The following is a 17123-nucleotide window of genomic DNA, read 5'->3' as shown; positions in this document are numbered from 1 at the left end:
TATAATTAATAATATATACATTATAAAAGGTAAAGAAAACCCAACGAAAAGGGAGCCATGTGGACATTGGATAAGTTGATGTTTCCTCATCAAGAGGAAAAAAAAAGTGGGGATGAAAAAAAGAAAAAGAAGGAAAGCCTTGGATTCTGCGTTTCTCAAAGGTTTGAGTGACCATTTCCATTGCATGTTATATGGGACATGCGAATGTTCAATATAGATATCATGTAGCATGATACCAATTGCCAAAGTTCAACATCAATGTTCAATGTTGGTTATTCCCTCATGTGCCACCTAATTATGTCTATTTGTTAGCCTGTCGCTCTCATTTTTATATACATAAGGCCTATCCTCTCTTTCCACCTTTTTCGTTTTATTATACGCATAACTCGTTCGCAGTTTTTCTTGCTTTACCTTGTATAGAATCTCAGAAAAGAAACATGTTTATATTCTTTCTTTCATGGATACATCACACACTAATTTAGTGTATGTTTAGTTTAACTCGTTTTAAAAATAGCAATTATTTTTATCACGCTTTTAGATTAAAATTTTTTTTTTAAAAAAAGTTACTATTTCTCTTTAAAAACTGTTCTAAACAGACTTTAAATGGCGAACTTTAAATCATGTGACTGAGATCCTGAATAAAATGTTAGAGTTCAACCTACATGACCCAAATTTTAAATTAAGCAGTTTCATTTCTCCAAATTAGATCAATCTCTCACTTAAATAGCGTGGAATATTCAAATAATGACCATAAATAAATATGGTGATAAAAATAAGGGTGTACGTGAATCTGAACCCGACTAATTAATTCGACAAAAATGTTTTGGGTGAGTTTTTGGGCAGAGAGGGTTGAAAAATCGATTTCATGTGGGTTGGAGTGGGAAAGTTCATTTCTGGACTTCGAATCTGTTAGAAACCGAATTCAATGGAACAAATACTACTCCAAAGTTGCTATTGGCATCCCCAGTTTTGCTAATGACACTACTCATGTGGGTGCACTTTAACCAAATCCTAAAACTACCCCTTGACAAATTATACAATGGAATCAGGTTTTCCTTGTGCAATGGGGGTGGAGGGTGAAAAAAAATGAAAAAAGCAAGCACAATTCTATTGTACAATTGCACAACAAAGACACCATTGTGCTTTGGAGATAACACAACGTAATGATGTTTCCATTTTGTTATTTGATCTCACTCCAATTGCACAACAGAATCATGCTTCTATTGTGCAATTGTCTTCCTTTATAACAGAATCATAATTTCATTATGTTTTTTTAAGTAAAGTTTAATATTTTATATTGTGCTTTAACAACCATACTTATAACAATCTAATAAGCCAACAATGTCCTTGTATATCTCAATGCAATCTAAACTATCTATTTTGTCAGGTATAATCTTGGTAATTGCTGATAATTGACTCATGAGACAACAATACACTATGATAATTTATCAGCAATCTTGGTCATTGCTGATAAATTATGTTTGATTTATTTTATAAAAAAAATTATTGTAAATTATCGTAATGATGTGTTATTACTTACATAATGCTAAACAGTACTTAAAAGTATTCTGAGAAACTTAAAACATAATAAATAGCTGTATATAAACAATTGAGCGTTTCAGTGAGGCAACAACCATACAATTATCACTGCTCAACAGGTTCTTTGATACATGATTTGTGATCAATCCAAAAATTCATGCCTCTGTCCGCAGGTATGCATGACGACAAAGATTAGAACTTAAAATTAAAACTAAAAGAACTCTTCAAAGGGATTTCTCCTTTTAAAAAATAATATAACAAAATAAAGTGGGGGCATTACAACAGATAAAGAGGATGACTTCGCCAACAAATGTGTATAAATTATTTACTGTTCTTGGTGTACGATAAGATGTTTATCAAGCTAAAATAATGAAGTATCATGTGAAATAATTGATTCATTATGAGGTAGTTTTGTATAGTTCATCCCAGCTGGCTAGTTTTTCCCTAGGTTTGTTCCTTGAACTTCCAAGCCTCCTTTCTTCAGAGTCTATCTTTTCCCAATCACTTAATGAAACTACTCTGATATTTCTATCATGCAGAAGCTGGAGAAGTCCGTCCCTGCCAGGTTTGGGCAAGGTTGATGACCAAATCAACCCTCCTTTTTCAAGGTCTGCTGATATGCTCGAAACCTATCATGTGGATATCAGCAGAAAATACAATACTAACATAAGTAAATTATTGCACAAGTATAACAATTAAGAAGACATTTTAGTATGACTGATTTAATCATCATCTAGCTACTTCTGTCAGTTTAACTGCTATGGAAGAATATGAATAGAAAAAGCAAGAGATACATACAGTTTCTTCTGCACAATAGAGGTTTGTGGCAATAATTCCAGTCGGTCCTCTCTTCAGCCATCCACATACATACAAGCCCTTTTCAAGAACTGAAGGATCTGAAGGGTCACTCAACACTCGACCTCTATCATTTGGAACTACACCTGAAAGGTAGCCAATATATATATATATATATATATATATATATATATATATATACAACTATGAGCTCCTGTCAGAATTCAGATGACACATTTACATACACCCACACATCATGTTTCTTGGCCAATGTCTTCAAAACACCAATTCAATTTTTTTATAAAGAATAATTTATTAACAAAAGGAGAGGAGAGACTACGAAGAAGGAATGTTAGGAATCCTCCAAATTACTTAACCTATAGCTACAATGAGAAGAATATAGAAAAGAAAGTAAATAAAAATACATCAACACAAAAGAGCAAAACAATCCATTTACAAGTCCTGACTAGAAACACCCTTAAAAAACACAAATACACAAGTTCAACACACTAGTTCCATTAGAATCTATAATTCTTTTTTTAAGGTTAAGAGTTAAGCAATCCATGTACTGTTTTGCAGTCATGTAAAAACTTCTGATCTACTAATATTAAACAAAACCATGTCATGAAAAAAAAAATGCCAAAGACTATTTCAAGAGAGCATAAACTTCATCTAAAAGAACTTTAAAAAAATATTATAAATGTTATTTTTGTTTTCCTTTTCATTTTTCAATTAAAACCCTAGGATCAACAAAACTAAATCACTTATTTCCAAATCTCTAGGGCTGTTTGGTTTGAGAAAATGTTTTCTATTTTCATTTTATGTTTTTACTTACACAGATCATTTTCAAAAACCAGAAGAAATTTTTCTAGAATCAGTCATATTTTTTAAACAAGCATTGATTTAAACATGGCTTCTCCACCAGAAAATATGAAACATGAATTAATTAAAACAATGGAGACTTCTGAATGAATTGAGAGCATCCAGTATTCATTCACCTTTCTTATGATCAAAAGGTAAGCCATCAACTGGTACTGATCTGTAACCAATGCTCTTAAGTGCCATCCTACAAAAAGCCAGCCAGTTGCACCATACTCATTAATTACCCTCAACATTTTGTAATAACAACAGAAGAATAAATATCTTCAGAGGCTGCAATCAGTCATTTGAGGAGCATATATCAATTTCTTTATGATGGATATGGAGTATTGTAAAAAATGGATCTTTGATTACAATGCTACAAGCAGAAACGATTTCATGTCAAGCAATGACAATTTTTACAACTAGGAATCTTAGTAACTGTATATGATTTCCAAGGCAAGATGATACCCGCATTTTATATCTTCAAATTCTCCAGCACCAACAGCAATCTGTTTGCCAGGGCTAACACCTGCAATATTTGGTTGACTAATCAGCAATCATAAATAATTTATTGCACAAGAATAGGCTACTATGGACTTAAATGTGCTAGTGTTTAGCAAAGCTTCATGAATAGCTTATATTAACATTTTAGAAAAGCCCAATAGTGCACATATCTGCACTTATACAAGAAATTATGACAATTTACAATTGTTCACAATATTATACTTCACATTATTGCCCATGTTGTAAGGTTCTTACTTCAAAGTAATAAAGTAAAAATGGACAAACAAAAGTTACCTTGAAGAACTGTCTTCTCAAAATGCATGCCAGAAACATGGCCAGCTCTGTCTTTCGACTCTTGAAAACTATTTGGCTTACGGAAGAAGACAAAATGGAGCTCACGTTGGTTCAAACAAGCATGTTTAGGTTTTGAGGTAGCAGCCTTAGAGAGCAACTCATGAACTCTTCTCTGTATTCGGTTACTCTTAAGTTCTTCCTTTGCCAAGTGACAGCATCAACACATAGAATCATAGATAACATTAGTGAAAAGGAATCAAAGTTTTTTTAAATTATAAAAAATAGAGGTTAACATTTTTAATTTAGATAAAAAACAGGAAAATAAAACTAAAAGAACAGTAATTAGAATTTAGAAAACATGTATTTGGGTAATCCTTATATTTTATGTTTTGGGGGGCAAATTTTATTGAAAAACAGAGATAAAAGAACTAAAATTATATTCATTTTATACCTCATCAACTGGGGTTAAAAGTAGATCAGATTCCTGAATGAAAATATCAACATTATGAATACCTGTAAAATAAATGTTAACGCTTCAGTTAGCATCATGTGTGAGAGAGGGATAGCATATAACTCATAGTATATGACAATTGATAAATAAATTGGAAGTCCGATTAAGATGAGAAGCTGATAATAACATGTCAGATAGTAGGGGGAAATTCATGATTAGTGTTCCATTTTCAGTTCAAACCGAATCTTAAGGTCGGAAATGGTTTGAAATTGTTGACTTGTGAGGAACTAGAAACAGGTTCAAAGTAAGAAGCATCAATATGTATTTGGAAATGAAATCATACAAGACTGAAATCATGGAAATTAATGGAAAATTGGAAGCTAAACTGACAAGCTAGGTGATCAATTGGGATGCAAATTAAGAAGTATTAGTTCATAAAGGGAACTTTTAAGTCTAATAAAATTGTGGAGTAATCATATAGCCAAGGCATGCCCCCTTTTCTGAACAATTCCATAGAACAAAACCAAACTCAAATCAGTGCATCAAACAGATATGTATAAGAAAAATGGACAGGTATATTGAACTTGGTATAAGAGTTGATGCAGAAGTTACCAAGAATTTCACGTAGTTCTTTTGCAGTACAAGCTGCTTGGGCTGGACCACGTCTTCCAACCAAATAAACCACCCTGCAATATTGCTTATATTACAAACAAAGAACATATGGAATATCAATAAGATTATCTGGTTGCTTCAAATAATGCAAATAAAAACCTGATAGAGCTCTCCTCTAAAGTAGCCAATGCATGACTGGCAATATCAGTTGTTGCTAACTCTGTAGTAGGTCGTAAAAGAATCCTTGCAACATCTAAAGCAACATTTCCCTGAAATTAAACAAAATCCAAGTTAAAAGTCATATCTATATATTCGGGAAACTCATTTTCACAGCACAAGTATGTTCTTTAATCTTAACATTCATCACAGGTGTCTTTTCTTAGAAAGAAACTAATACAGTATTGCTCAACTAAGTCTCACTATAAAATTTGGGCAGTATAGGAACTAGGAGCACAATAGGTATAGTTACCTGGCCAAGGATTACAGCTGTATCAGTGCTCTTTAGGTCTGGCTCAAGATTTCGTCCATCTGGGTGCCCATTATACCACCAAACAAACTCTCTAGCTGAATGTATCCCTTTCAAGTTCTGAGAAGGAAAGGAATATTAAAAGAAATGAAACAAGAGTAACTCAAACTATCAGTTAATGCATAGCCATCACAAAATAAAAGAACATTAAGCCATTGCTTACACCGCAGGCAAAACCAATGAAACAACAAAAATTCTAGCAAATTCACGAAAAGCGCTTAATAAATCAAGCTTACCTCCCCTGGAATACCAAGACTTCTATCACTTTCAGCACCATATGCAAGGACAACCTGCTCAAGTTCATAAAATGATTATTGAAAAGATGGTACAACTGACAAATATCTACATCAGCATGTTACCATTAACACATAAAATCCAGAACCAGAGAGCCTCACCACGTGATACAGATCGCGTAATTCAGAGAGAGAAATGCTGGATCCAAGGGTCACATTCCCCAAAAATGAGCATCGTTCATGATGTGCCACTCTTGAAAACTGGTTGATGACAATCTGTTGCAAGTTTTCTGGTAAACTAAGTTCAACAGTGTTACTCTCACCAAAGAATGTACTGAAACCCCCGGCACCCAAAAAAGTAAAATTTGAAGTTTTGAAATATTTCTTCAAGTAAACCTCAAAATCCATCCTTGAAAAAATTGGCAGCAGACACCGTAGATCCTAGAAATGCAAAAAACCCACTCTAGTCCCTAAGAACCACAAATATTAGATATATTAGTCCTGACACACCAGACAAATTAGTCCCTCACAAGACCAAATACATAGACATCAGAGATCCATATTGCTGCAGTGGTGAGAATTACATTTATGCAGTCAGCGTATTGGAACCATTGGAAAAAGGTTGGACAGCTCATATTTTATCTCGAGATTTGAGCTGTCCGTTATTCAACCAACAGAATCCAATTTATGGATGGTGTGAGTGCATGGTTCGCACAAATGCAACCAATCCAGTTTGACAACATGTGTGGCTCTCACTTCTCAGGGACTAGGTTGAATTTTTTGCATTTTAGGGACTAGTGTGACCTGGGGTTTTTACTCTATATCTTGTTCTCTACAACACCAAAATATCTAACTAAGAACTTCTTTATACTAGTGCTAATCAATTTAGGAGTTGAGGTGCAAAAAACAAGAATAGACCTTGGTTTCAGGGTGATCGGGTGCAACACCGGAGCGAACCAACCCAAAAGGCGTGGACAACCTGTCAATGATATCAACATGTGCTTGTTGGTGAGCCTTCAACATCTACGAACCAACCAAGTACCCAATTCGGTTAGAGTTATCCATTTTCAAATTTGAAGCATAAAGAATAGAGCTTTACCTTCTCGGCGGTGTAGAAACCAGCAGGGCCACTTCCAACAACACACACCCGCAATGGGTTTGAAGAAATGCTCCTACAGAGCCACCTTCTAGCTCCCAAAAGTCCCAGTTTTTGCATTTTATTATCTGAGAGGGAAAAAAAGAATATGGGAAAAGAAATACACAAATGGAATTTCGGTTTTTTCTGCAGTGAAGGTTTTACTGTTGGGGACGGAAATCACCTCTTCTATGTTGTGTTATGTTGTGTCTCTCACAAACAGAAACAAAACATCATCGGAGGTGGTCCGGCTTGATTCATTTCGGGTCTGGATCGGTATGGTGGATAGATCGTTTTGGGCTAACATTTTAGGCCTTACAAGTCCAATTGAATTGGGCCTGACTGTGACCCAAAAATTCATGAAGAATAAACAACAATCCACCCATGACTATTTTTTAGTTGTATAATTAATGGCTTGTTCAGAAATTCTTGACTCAGCATGCTTCCATGATTGGAAATGAAGGAAGAGTAGGAGATGGTTGGGGGGGCTTAAGTGAAGACAAACAGGGTCGGCAGTGGTTCAGGTTTCCTCAATGAAAATCCCTTTGTTAATTAAAATGATATCAGATTTTGATTGTATACTCAGGAGACACAACACACAAGGCTAATTAAAAGTTGAATATTCAGAACATGATGAGGAGTAGAAGGAGAGCATACTCAAAGGCCAACCCATTGAACAAGCTTAATCAAGGTTGCGAAGGAGTGGTCAGACAGAAAAACACGCATTTGTCCTAAGAAGGTAACTAAGTTGCAGACAAACTCAAAGTTCTAACTGTCAAGTGAAGCATCGAAGGTTGTTTTGGTATTGGTTTTATGAGAAACAGTGGTTTTAATTGGCATTGATGAAAAAGTGGTTTTAATTGGCACTTAATTCAAAAGTATAAGATTATTAAATCAAGAAATTATTAACAATATTTTGAATTGATGAAGATAAAAATGCTCTAACTAAAATCTTTTACACCGTTCTGTAAAAAAAAAAAACTAATATCTTTGGCAGAGTCTATTTTAACGCAATAAATGAAGGCTGAATAACTATGAACATTGTTAGAGAGCAAGACTATTTTAGTCCATATGTTAATTCCACGAGAAGGAAAATCAAAGAAAGGGATTGGTTGCTTAAACAACAAACACAACTTAAAAGTGATACAACAAATAATAGCAGTGTTAATATTAAAAATGATGAATTATTTATAGGTGGAATATTTGTTGGAAAAGTTTTATTATGTCTGTTCAGACTTTAGAGCTGACTTTTGTTGTATCTAGTATTACTTGTTTAGTGTTTACAGTAGACTAGGAACTCTCTTGTACTCCTTTTCTGTATACATATACATACATATATATATATATATATATATATATATATATATATATATATATCTGCTGAATGTGAGACACTCAAGCATTTTGTGCCTAGCTAAACTGATAACGTCAAACATTAATAAACTAATTTTGCTTGTTACATCTAGTTAGTCCTAGTTTGTCCTACTAATTGTTTGAATTTGAAGTAGGGGCTTCTTATGTTTGTAATCTATCATATTCAGCTGTATACAGTACTCTATTATGGTATTGGGGGTGGAGGTTGGGGGAGGAAATGTGCTCAAGTATGCAGTAGGGGAATTAGTTTCTAATTCGATTTCTAGTTAAAGTAAATAAGTTCTGATAGAAATTTTACAATGTAAAACAGAGAAGATGGTCTTTTATGTGAAATATATTAAATTTAAAAATATTCAAAAACCATTTTATGTTGTTTGAGGTCCAAATGGAGAAGAATATGCATGGTATCAATGTACAGTAAGTTTATTTTATCTCCTTGCTTAATTATTTTTTTATCATGTCCATTAAACTAGATCTCTTAACCTAGTTTTCCTTGCATTTAACCATTCTACCATGAAATAGTGGATAGTACTAGAGTGACAACTTTTAAAGAGGCTAAAAGAAGCATAACTAGTGAGCAGAGGTGTTACATTGGTTATGGGCATATGCATAACTAATGTGACCTTGCACACTTGACTCTTGTAATTGTCAAGTTGTCCAGTCTATCTAAGTCATTGGTATATAAGATGCCCTCTTGTATGTAATTAGTGCTGCTGGTTATATTTGCAATACTTGAAGGGGACTATGATCATCACTTTCCATGTGCATCTAGCCTTCTATTTTTTTAGTCAATGGTTGTCATGGGATTTTAATTCAGGGATCTCTTGGAATTTCTTTTGATGTGAAAGAATGAAGATAGTTAGTCATATATCAGTCTTAAGTTGGATGTGAAAATTGGGCTTTGTGAAATAGTTGCGATCAGACAAATTAATAATTTGAAAGTTTGAAAAATATTTACATAATAAGTGCAGATTTTAGAGTAGCACTCAACTGACAGGAAGTCAGACATGATTATGCAGTCTAATATGATCATTTTGAATTATAAAAGAAAATTTTACTAAATTTTTCATATTTACTTTAGCAGAAGGTATGGTGTAAGGTCAAGAAGAAACTTACAATTGAATAAAAGCCCGATCACAATATGGGAAACACTGAATAAAAGTTTCCTTCAGAAGCAATTATACCTGAAGGTACAAACCATGATCTCAGATGTTGTTCATACTGACTACAATATGTTATATTCGATTCTTAAAATTGTTTATAAATGATGGAACTTTAACGCCTGCCTTTCAGTTACAAATTTTAAAATTATACATAATCTTGTTTCAATGAACTATAACAATGACAGTGTGTAGGATGTAGTAGTGACTAGTGAGGGTGTTTGGAAGAAAGCATGAGGGTGCAGGCAGAATGATAAATAGGATGATGATGTGCTTCAACAGAAAAATAGGAATTGATTATTAGCTAACAAGCATCACTTGCACTTGCTTGTTAGTCATTCATTACCCATCATGCCTTGCCTATTCAGAAACCTTACACCTAAATTCCTTTTGAAGCACACAATACTATCAAAAATATCTAATTACTAATATTATACTATTACTAACCTGGAACAGGAGAGAGCATCATTTAAATTACTTATTCTAAAGTATGAACAAGGTGTATAAATATGGTCAACTTAAGCACTTTTTACATACATATTTCTTAGCTAGGTTCATGTTCTGCATATATATATGGAGTTCTTTCCCATAAAATAGAACTCACATAATTGTTGTTTAGACTAACACCAACAGGGTCATCCATCAGTGATGGGAAACGTGGACAAACTAATAAGGTGGTGCAGAAGAACGATTTGGCCAGCAACTCAAAGATTTCAGAATCATAACAATATTGGAAGCTAATAACAACATGAGGTTGAATTTAGCTCCTAATGTAGCAAAGAAAGTTAGCAATTACTTATAAATTCTAACTTCAAAGTTTCACAATACATATAATTAGCAATTTAGCAACTTGCTTTAAGATTGGTGAGTAGTGATTTTGAGTGTTCCTTATTGCAAGTGAGTGTAGGAGTGATATTTGGTAGCATAAGACATTAATGTGTAGTAGAAAATTAACTCAGCCTTGTTTAAAAGCTATAATTTCCCTTGTTTAAAAGGATTTTAAAAGTTAGAATATGAAACAACATAACAGAACAAAGTCAGCATTTTCTTTTCTCGTCAAGGTTCCATATATTCTACCTCTTAAGTTGGAAAAATAAAAACTAGGTTTTTTGAGGATAACAGTTGGAAAGTGATTCTTTTTAAATTATTTTCCCTTCCTATTAATTTTTAAACTCTTCAGCTAAACTCTGTCTCTAAGTCTTAATTGTTTGAGCTGGGAAAGCCTATTGTTAATGAAGTCACATTCAAATTAATTTGGACTGAAGAATGGTTTAACTCATCACATAAATTAATGTAGATTACAGGGGAATTCATATGATTTTTTTGCAATCAACATATATTTACTGAAATTAAGGATATTGAAACCTTTAGGCAAGACCAACGGCCATGGAGTGTGTCAGGTCTTTTTTAGATATATAACACGTGGATACTTCTTAGACTGATGCTTTGATTTTATGTGTAAGGCAATCTCGGAGATATCATAATTCTCTTAAACTGGATCTAGTGTGCATCTCAGTCAAGTAAGTGTTAAGAATTAATGATTTTTTAGGAAAACTTATTGTAATTGAGTTTGAGAATAAATTTGAGATGAATACTTAGAATAAGTAGCATTAATACTCGGTAATACTGAAAATTTCTAAAAGGAGAGAGATACATTCATTTTCTCTTATATTTCTGATCCAGAATCTAATAAAGAACCAGATCGAGGGAATCCTATATTGCTGATGCTCAGCCTCTGGATAGGGTCCTTTGTCTTCTGAATATGTAGGCTTAGGAGTTCACAGTGACCGACGAAAGTATAGGGATATGTAAGTAGAATAACTTTAGATCCACCTTTCTACTACTAGTAAATAACAATCTGGTTCTAGGAATCCTCTATGATTTCTGCACCAACAATGTGGTTGTAGGAACACAGTCATTCATCAAACATTATTGTCTGCCAATGACAAAATCATAAAGCAGAGTTCAGTCTAAATGGTTTTCCTACTTCAATAACCATGTACGAATTGCAGCTTTTTCTAATGACAAACAAAAAATCTATATTTTGATACAACCTTCCTTATGTATGCCCCATTTCAAACACTCCCATATCCAAAGGGTCTCAACACACCTTGTGGCCTTACCCAAAAAACTCTCAATGCATACTAAAGGGCAGCTTATTCAGACAATTACAAACCAAAAAGACCCTATATCATATAGGGTAAGAATTCCCACAACCATCAGACTCAACTAAAAGCACCAAGTGTTGCTTCCATGCTGTCAATTAAGCCGCAAGTGTTGACATAGGACTGACAGTTACAAACGAAAAACACCATTAATTCATTCAAGACATAGCTGTACATGCTTATACTGAATCAGTATATGGAAAATGTTCCTGAAAGTGTTGAGGTACGACTGACAATTACAAACCAAAAAGACCCTATGTCATTCAAGACCTAGGTTTAGATGCTTAACTAAGTGAATCACTATACGGGAATGAAAATGCCAACAAAAACACAAACTTGGTACAATGGCAATGTTTCTAAGACTAAAACTAAAAATTTCAATCCAAAGAACAATAATAAAACCAAGCTATCGAGGTTACCTTAAAGTAAGCACTTTCTACAGCTATTTTGTCCTCGCTAAGTATTGAGCTGCAGGAGATTGAAAAGTAAATGCAAGTCAGTCAAAGCCATTCAAAACCCTTGTTGCATACCTTCTTCATGGTACTAATAACCCCAGACTAAGTTTGTAGCGCCTTTTAAGAAATTTTGAATATGCCTAAACCCCAGGCCTAACATTCAAGCTAAACACTAAAAATTGTTTGTTTGCGAACAGGGTTTGTGCGAACCAATAGAAGGTAAAGACATTTCGTTACCTGTGTGAATACGGAGGCAAGGGATGACTCCTGGTAGCGCGCGAACTCAGGCCACCAAAAAACCCAGCCACACCACGTCGAACTAGAGAGGGATGACTGCTGGAAGCGCGCGAACTCAGGCACGGGATGACTGCTGGTAGCACGCGAACTAGAGACGCACGACCGACTGCGTCTTTAAAAGGAAACAAAAAATCTTAGAATTAAGAGTTTTTTCTCTCCTAAAAATATGATATCTCCATAGTCAAAACTCATAAGATTAACCTCCAAACATAAAAATCTTCATATCTTAAAAAATTCAATTATTAAAAAATTTAGATCTTGTTGATTGAATTAAAAATCTAGTTATGTATAATAAAGAGCCAAGGATAGCCAAAAACAAAATAAATTAAAACATAAAGTTTCTTGATATTATTACTACTTAGTTGTTACAATTCAAAGATATTTTATTACAACATAAGATTAATAAGACGTTGTACCTAAATTAACTCTTTTTTAAGAAAGTGATAACAATAGTCATCTATATTAACAAAAAAAAAGTTAGGAAAATTATCTGCCCCAAAATTAAAATTGAAGAATTAATAAGGTGTTAGGCACTTACGCCTAAACTAACTCTTTTTTGTTAATATATAGTCCATAATTAATTATGAGCTTAAATATTTTTTTGTCATTGTAATCAGTTTTTTTTGTTTTTTGTTCTTGTAATTTTTTTAATTCTTGTAAATTATGTTTATTTTATTTTTTTCCTTTAAGTGGTTTAGATCCTCCATCCCACTCTAATTATAAGATTCTTTCAATTAATTCTTGCCCACTAAAAAAAGTAATTAATTTAATTAATTACATTGAATATGTTAATTATTTATACTATCATTATGAATTTATCATTTTCTTATCTTTATCTGCCTAATTGTTTCTCATGAATGTTAGGAGAAAAAATAATTAAGTTAAAATAAGTAGGAAAAAAATAATTAATGCATTTAAAAATTAGAAAATGATCTTATGAAAAAAGATAAACAAATTTTTTAAAACGAGCTAATTGGACACAAGAGTAGTGTTTTGAACAATAAAAAAATACTTTCAAAATATAAGTAAAATATAATTCTGAAAATCAAGTTACCTCTTTACTCAAACAAAATACTATAGACTTGAACTTATTTTTCTTAATCTTATTAAAGTGTGGCAAAAGAAAATGATGGGCTTGTTGGAGTTGGATCATGGGCTTAATTTCCACAAATGATGGGCTTTTGGGGGTGATAAGGCTAGTCGAGTTCCGCTAAGGAATTGGAATGCATGGTGATGATGATAAATCCACGTGGAAGATGGGACAATGACTATGTGGTCGTTAGTTACTGCCACTGGTTTTTGGTTGGATGATGCTGTTGGGAGTTTCATTGCCTCACTTCTCATTCTTAACGATTCCTTTTGAGTTGAGTTCAGATACCAGAAAACCGAAGTGAAGGGAGTGAGAGATGACAGTACTGTCTCCTTCTCTTTCTCTGCCAAAGTTGCATTCTTCTTTTCTTTGTTGCCCTCTAAAATCCAAGCTATCATCATCAGCTACAAATAGAATTCAACAAAAACCCACTTCTTATCCACGCATTAGAGCTTTGGACCTTGATCAAAACACGGTTGGTTCTTTATTTAAGAATCATATTCTTTCTTTTTGTTGTTTTAGTCAGATTGAATTGTTACATTACATTGTAAATGTTTTTAATTTCAGGTTGTGGCTATAAGTGTAGGCCTTGTTAGTGTGGCTGTTGGGATTGGCATTCCAGTGTTCTATGAAACCCAAATCGATAATGCTGTGAAGTGTTTTGACTTTACGCTATACCATTGATTTTACCTTATTTTAATTATCATCTAATCTAATGTTTTGGCATTTCTAGTTGGGTTTTGATTACAGCTTCTCTTTGTTGCAGGCTAAGCGAGACAACACGCAGCCCTGTTTCCCATGCAATGGATCTGGCTCTCGTAAGTATTAGTATCTTTTATTTTTCTCTATAGGGAAAATTTTCCATGTTGACCATTATTAAAGCAGGTCACAAGTAGTAATTGTAGTAGAATGAGGATGCGTTCAGCTAAATACCTCCAAGTGTTAATAAGTTCTTATCACATAAGAGATTATGTCAAAATTTTGACCATGAAACTTGCTAAAATGAGCTAACTTCATAAGGTTGATATAAGTTCTTCCAAATGCCTCCTGGGTCTTAGGAGGTGGAGGCACTCACTTGCTGAGGTCCAAACACTTCTTAATTGCAGCTCTTATGAGCCCCCCATTTGGGTGTTAGAATTCAATTGGAAGGTGTGAGACTTGAGTCTCAAATTGGAAGTGTTAAGGCTAATACTAGCTTGTTAGAAATAAGCTCTATATAGAGAGAGCACTTACCTACTGTAAATAATCTTTTATCCTTTTTCAATCAATATGGGTGTTTTCTATTTACTTTTGTCAAATGTTAATTGTTAGTATTGTTAGTTTATGTTAGCAGAGGTAATCAAGCCTGTGATCTTTTTCCTCTTTCCTTCTCCCTTAACTACTCAACCCATCTTATATTTCCATATGGGTGTTTTCTATGGAATTGGAACGCCTCTACTATTCTTTGAGTTGTATGATGTGTGACCATATCAAATGGGTGCTACTAATATGGAATTCCAGTGTTAAGGCTCTCCAACTACAGCAAGTAGCTTTTTGTGGTGTGGTTCTTGCAAGATTCTTATCAATTGGTATGAGAGCATTTCATCATGTTTTTCGGCTACAAATGAGTGTTGTGGGTGGTGATGCATTATAAAGTCCCATATTGAAAGTATGAGATTTATAAAGTCTTGGCCTCAACTGCTAGCTTTTCTCTTTTGGTGTAGTTGACCCAAGGTTCTTATAAGTGGATAGGGAAATTGAAATGGATAGCATCTGGGGCGTTGAGCCTCACCATTCTCTTTGCATGTCCCCAATTGCTGCCCATTAAATTGCTAACACAAAACAACATTGTTTTCCATGTTGTCAATCAGTATTTATTACAATGAGACAAAATCTGAACTTTTTCCCCTCAAATCCAAATACAACATAATTTGTGCCAGATAATAGGCTGTAAATGTAATCAGTTCAACTCTAGATAGTGAAGTACTTGGTTGTATAGTTACAGTAAACTAAATTAGTGTATTTTTACATATGCAAAGAGGTTGTTTCCAAATTCAAATCTATGACCAACCAGTCAGTCATCAAAGCGCAGCTTTACTGCTGCGCCAAGGCTCACCCTTGCTTATGCAAAGAAGTTGTATAGTTGCACTTTAAGGTAATAATTATTATCTCCTTGAAGTATGTCATCTTTTTATGTGCCATGGTGTGAATTTGTAGAGTTTCAAGTCAAAAGATAAGATGTATGCACATTGGGAATTAAATTTTTTTATGACTAAGGTTTAGGTAGTTTAAATTAACTCTCAGAGACACTTTGTCTTCCCCATGAGTGACTGAGCGAAAATTTACAATTAATTATACTGTACAACATAAGAATGAAAAAGGCAAACAATTCAACTGTGCTGAATTAATAAGAATGAAGAAGAGAAGAAATCACTAGTTATGACAATTTGATTGTCTCAGCAATACAGCTAGCTAGGGATATGCTATTTCATATATTTACCAGTTTAAACTTCTTTCCTTTAAAACTGAGAATTAATTGTTGAGTCTTTTTTGACCAATCTTGTTTGAAATTGTTACACTTTTATTTCCAGAAAAATGCAGATTTTGCTTGGGAAGTGGCAATGTGACAGTTGAACTCGGTGGGGGTGAGAAGGAGGTGTCTCGATGCATAAATTGTGATGCTGTTGGTTCATTGACTTGCACAACTTGTCAGGGATCAGGAATTCAACCTCGTTACCTTGACCGCAGGTATGGAATTCTGCAGACTAAATTTTCCCCTTTGTAATTTAAGACAAAATTTATATACAGTTCTTTAGTGCTTTCGGTATTGCTCGCTAATCAGAATTAGATTATTCATCTCGTTAGCTTAGGTTGACATTTAATGCAAATCTTTATTACATAGATTACCAAATAGAAACTATAATTTTGATTGTAAACTGTACCAAAAGAACATAAGGAACTTCATCTAAGTTTGGTTTATAATTTTATCAATTGAACAAATTTAGTGATACCATGACAATTTTGTCAATAAGCACTCATTTTGCAATAGCAATGAGACTATAAGGAATGATTCAGCATATAAGAGGTTAAAAGGATCAATGATTATGAGAAACCTTAAATTACTGCATCATATAAGTTTCTTTAACAAAAACTTGAGCATTGCTTAGGTTAGTGTGTAGCTTCTAGTAAAATCACATCTGGCTATAAACTGACGATAATTATAGAAGTTTGTTGAAGTCTTCTCCATTGTATTGTCAACCATTGTTTTGTTTCATATTTATCAGAGAGTTCAAAGATGATGACTGAGGCAAGCTAAGAATAAGTGGTGCCGATTTTGTTTCTAATTGTGAGGATATTGTACTCATGTAATTTCTTTGATTTGTGTACACACGTAATACAAATAAAACTGTCAAAATCATGTTGATGCTTTCATTTGGTTTACATTTTATTCGGTGATATTAGGCCACTCACTTTCGTTGCTTATGTGTGTAAAATTTTGACATTTTCTAGGCATTAGTTTATTCAATTGTTCAATGTCCCGTGTTGTAAGAAAATGGACAGGTCTGGTAAAGTTTCATAAATTATTGCGGGTCTATGCTTATGTAAAGAACTCAGGATAGTTCATCACTTGCGTTAAACATATTCTTTTTTTA

At 33.6% G+C, this 17123-nt stretch overlaps 2 protein-coding genes across 5 annotated transcripts; one reads left to right on the top strand and one right to left on the bottom strand.

The window, feature by feature from the left end:
- Window positions 1–1622: 1622 nt before the first annotated feature.
- Window positions 1623–12359, bottom strand: LOC100783738 (NADPH:adrenodoxin oxidoreductase, mitochondrial). Of its 4 annotated transcripts, XM_014767183.3 has the most exons (16): window positions 12342–12359; window positions 12069–12117; window positions 9441–9508; window positions 6915–7039; window positions 6734–6838; window positions 5978–6091; window positions 5819–5872; window positions 5526–5642; window positions 5216–5325; window positions 5057–5130; window positions 4445–4506; window positions 3994–4192; window positions 3664–3724; window positions 3333–3400; window positions 2338–2480; window positions 1623–2168 (listed from the first exon to the last, which is right to left on the bottom strand). In XM_014767183.3, the coding sequence occupies exons 4-16, from the start codon at window positions 7029–7031 to the stop codon at window positions 1938–1940; spliced, it is 1455 nt and encodes a 484-aa protein (XP_014622669.1). In that variant the 5' UTR covers window positions 7032–7039; window positions 9441–9508; window positions 12069–12117; window positions 12342–12359; the 3' UTR covers window positions 1623–1937. The 4 variants fall into 4 exon arrangements, with proteins under 4 accessions (XP_014622669.1, XP_006596560.1, XP_040864808.1 ...); XM_006596497.4 differs by lacking the exons at window positions 9441–9508; window positions 12342–12359 and having other exon boundaries at window positions 12069–12108; XM_041008874.1 differs by lacking the exons at window positions 9441–9508; window positions 12069–12117; window positions 12342–12359 and adding an exon at window positions 7135–7493.
- Window positions 12360–13684: 1325 nt separating this feature from the next.
- Window positions 13685–17123, top strand: LOC100305711 (putative disulfide-isomerase LQY1). Its single transcript, NM_001248705.2, has 5 exons — window positions 13685–13966; window positions 14059–14142; window positions 14258–14309; window positions 16062–16218; window positions 16755–17123. Exons 1-5 carry the CDS (start codon window positions 13808–13810, stop codon window positions 16774–16776), a joined length of 474 nt encoding a protein of 157 aa, NP_001235634.1. The 5' UTR covers window positions 13685–13807; the 3' UTR covers window positions 16777–17123.

The sequence above is a fragment of the Glycine max genome, chromosome 14, assembly GCF_000004515.6.
Source record: "Glycine max cultivar Williams 82 chromosome 14, Glycine_max_v4.0, whole genome shotgun sequence".
In the NCBI taxonomy this organism is placed as follows: domain Eukaryota; kingdom Viridiplantae; phylum Streptophyta; class Magnoliopsida; order Fabales; family Fabaceae; genus Glycine; species Glycine max.
Note: the sequence above shows the minus strand (reverse complement) of the source record. Positions and strands in the feature narration are given on the sequence as shown.

Coding starts and splice junctions, on each gene's coding strand:
- LOC100305711 (NM_001248705.2), top strand. CDS start 13,808: ATGACAGTACTGTCTCCTTCTCTTTCTCTGCCAAAGTTGCATTCTTCT. Junction 14,143..14,257: donor AAACCCAAATCGATAATGCT/GTGAAGTGTTTT, acceptor TCTTTGTTGCAG/GCTAAGCGAGACAACACGCA. Junction 14,310..16,061: donor ATGCAATGGATCTGGCTCTC/GTAAGTATTAGT, acceptor TTTTATTTCCAG/AAAAATGCAGATTTTGCTTG.
- LOC100783738 (XM_014767183.3), bottom strand. CDS start 7,031: ATGCAAAAACTGGGACTTTTGGGAGCTAGAAGGTGGCTCTGTAGGAGC. Junction 5,873..5,977: donor TACGCGATCTGTATCACGTG/GTGAGGCTCTCT, acceptor GAACTTGAGCAG/GTTGTCCTTGCATATGGTGC. Junction 2,169..2,337: donor TCTATTGTGCAGAAGAAACT/GTATGTATCTCT, acceptor TCCACATGATAG/GTTTCGAGCATATCAGCAGA.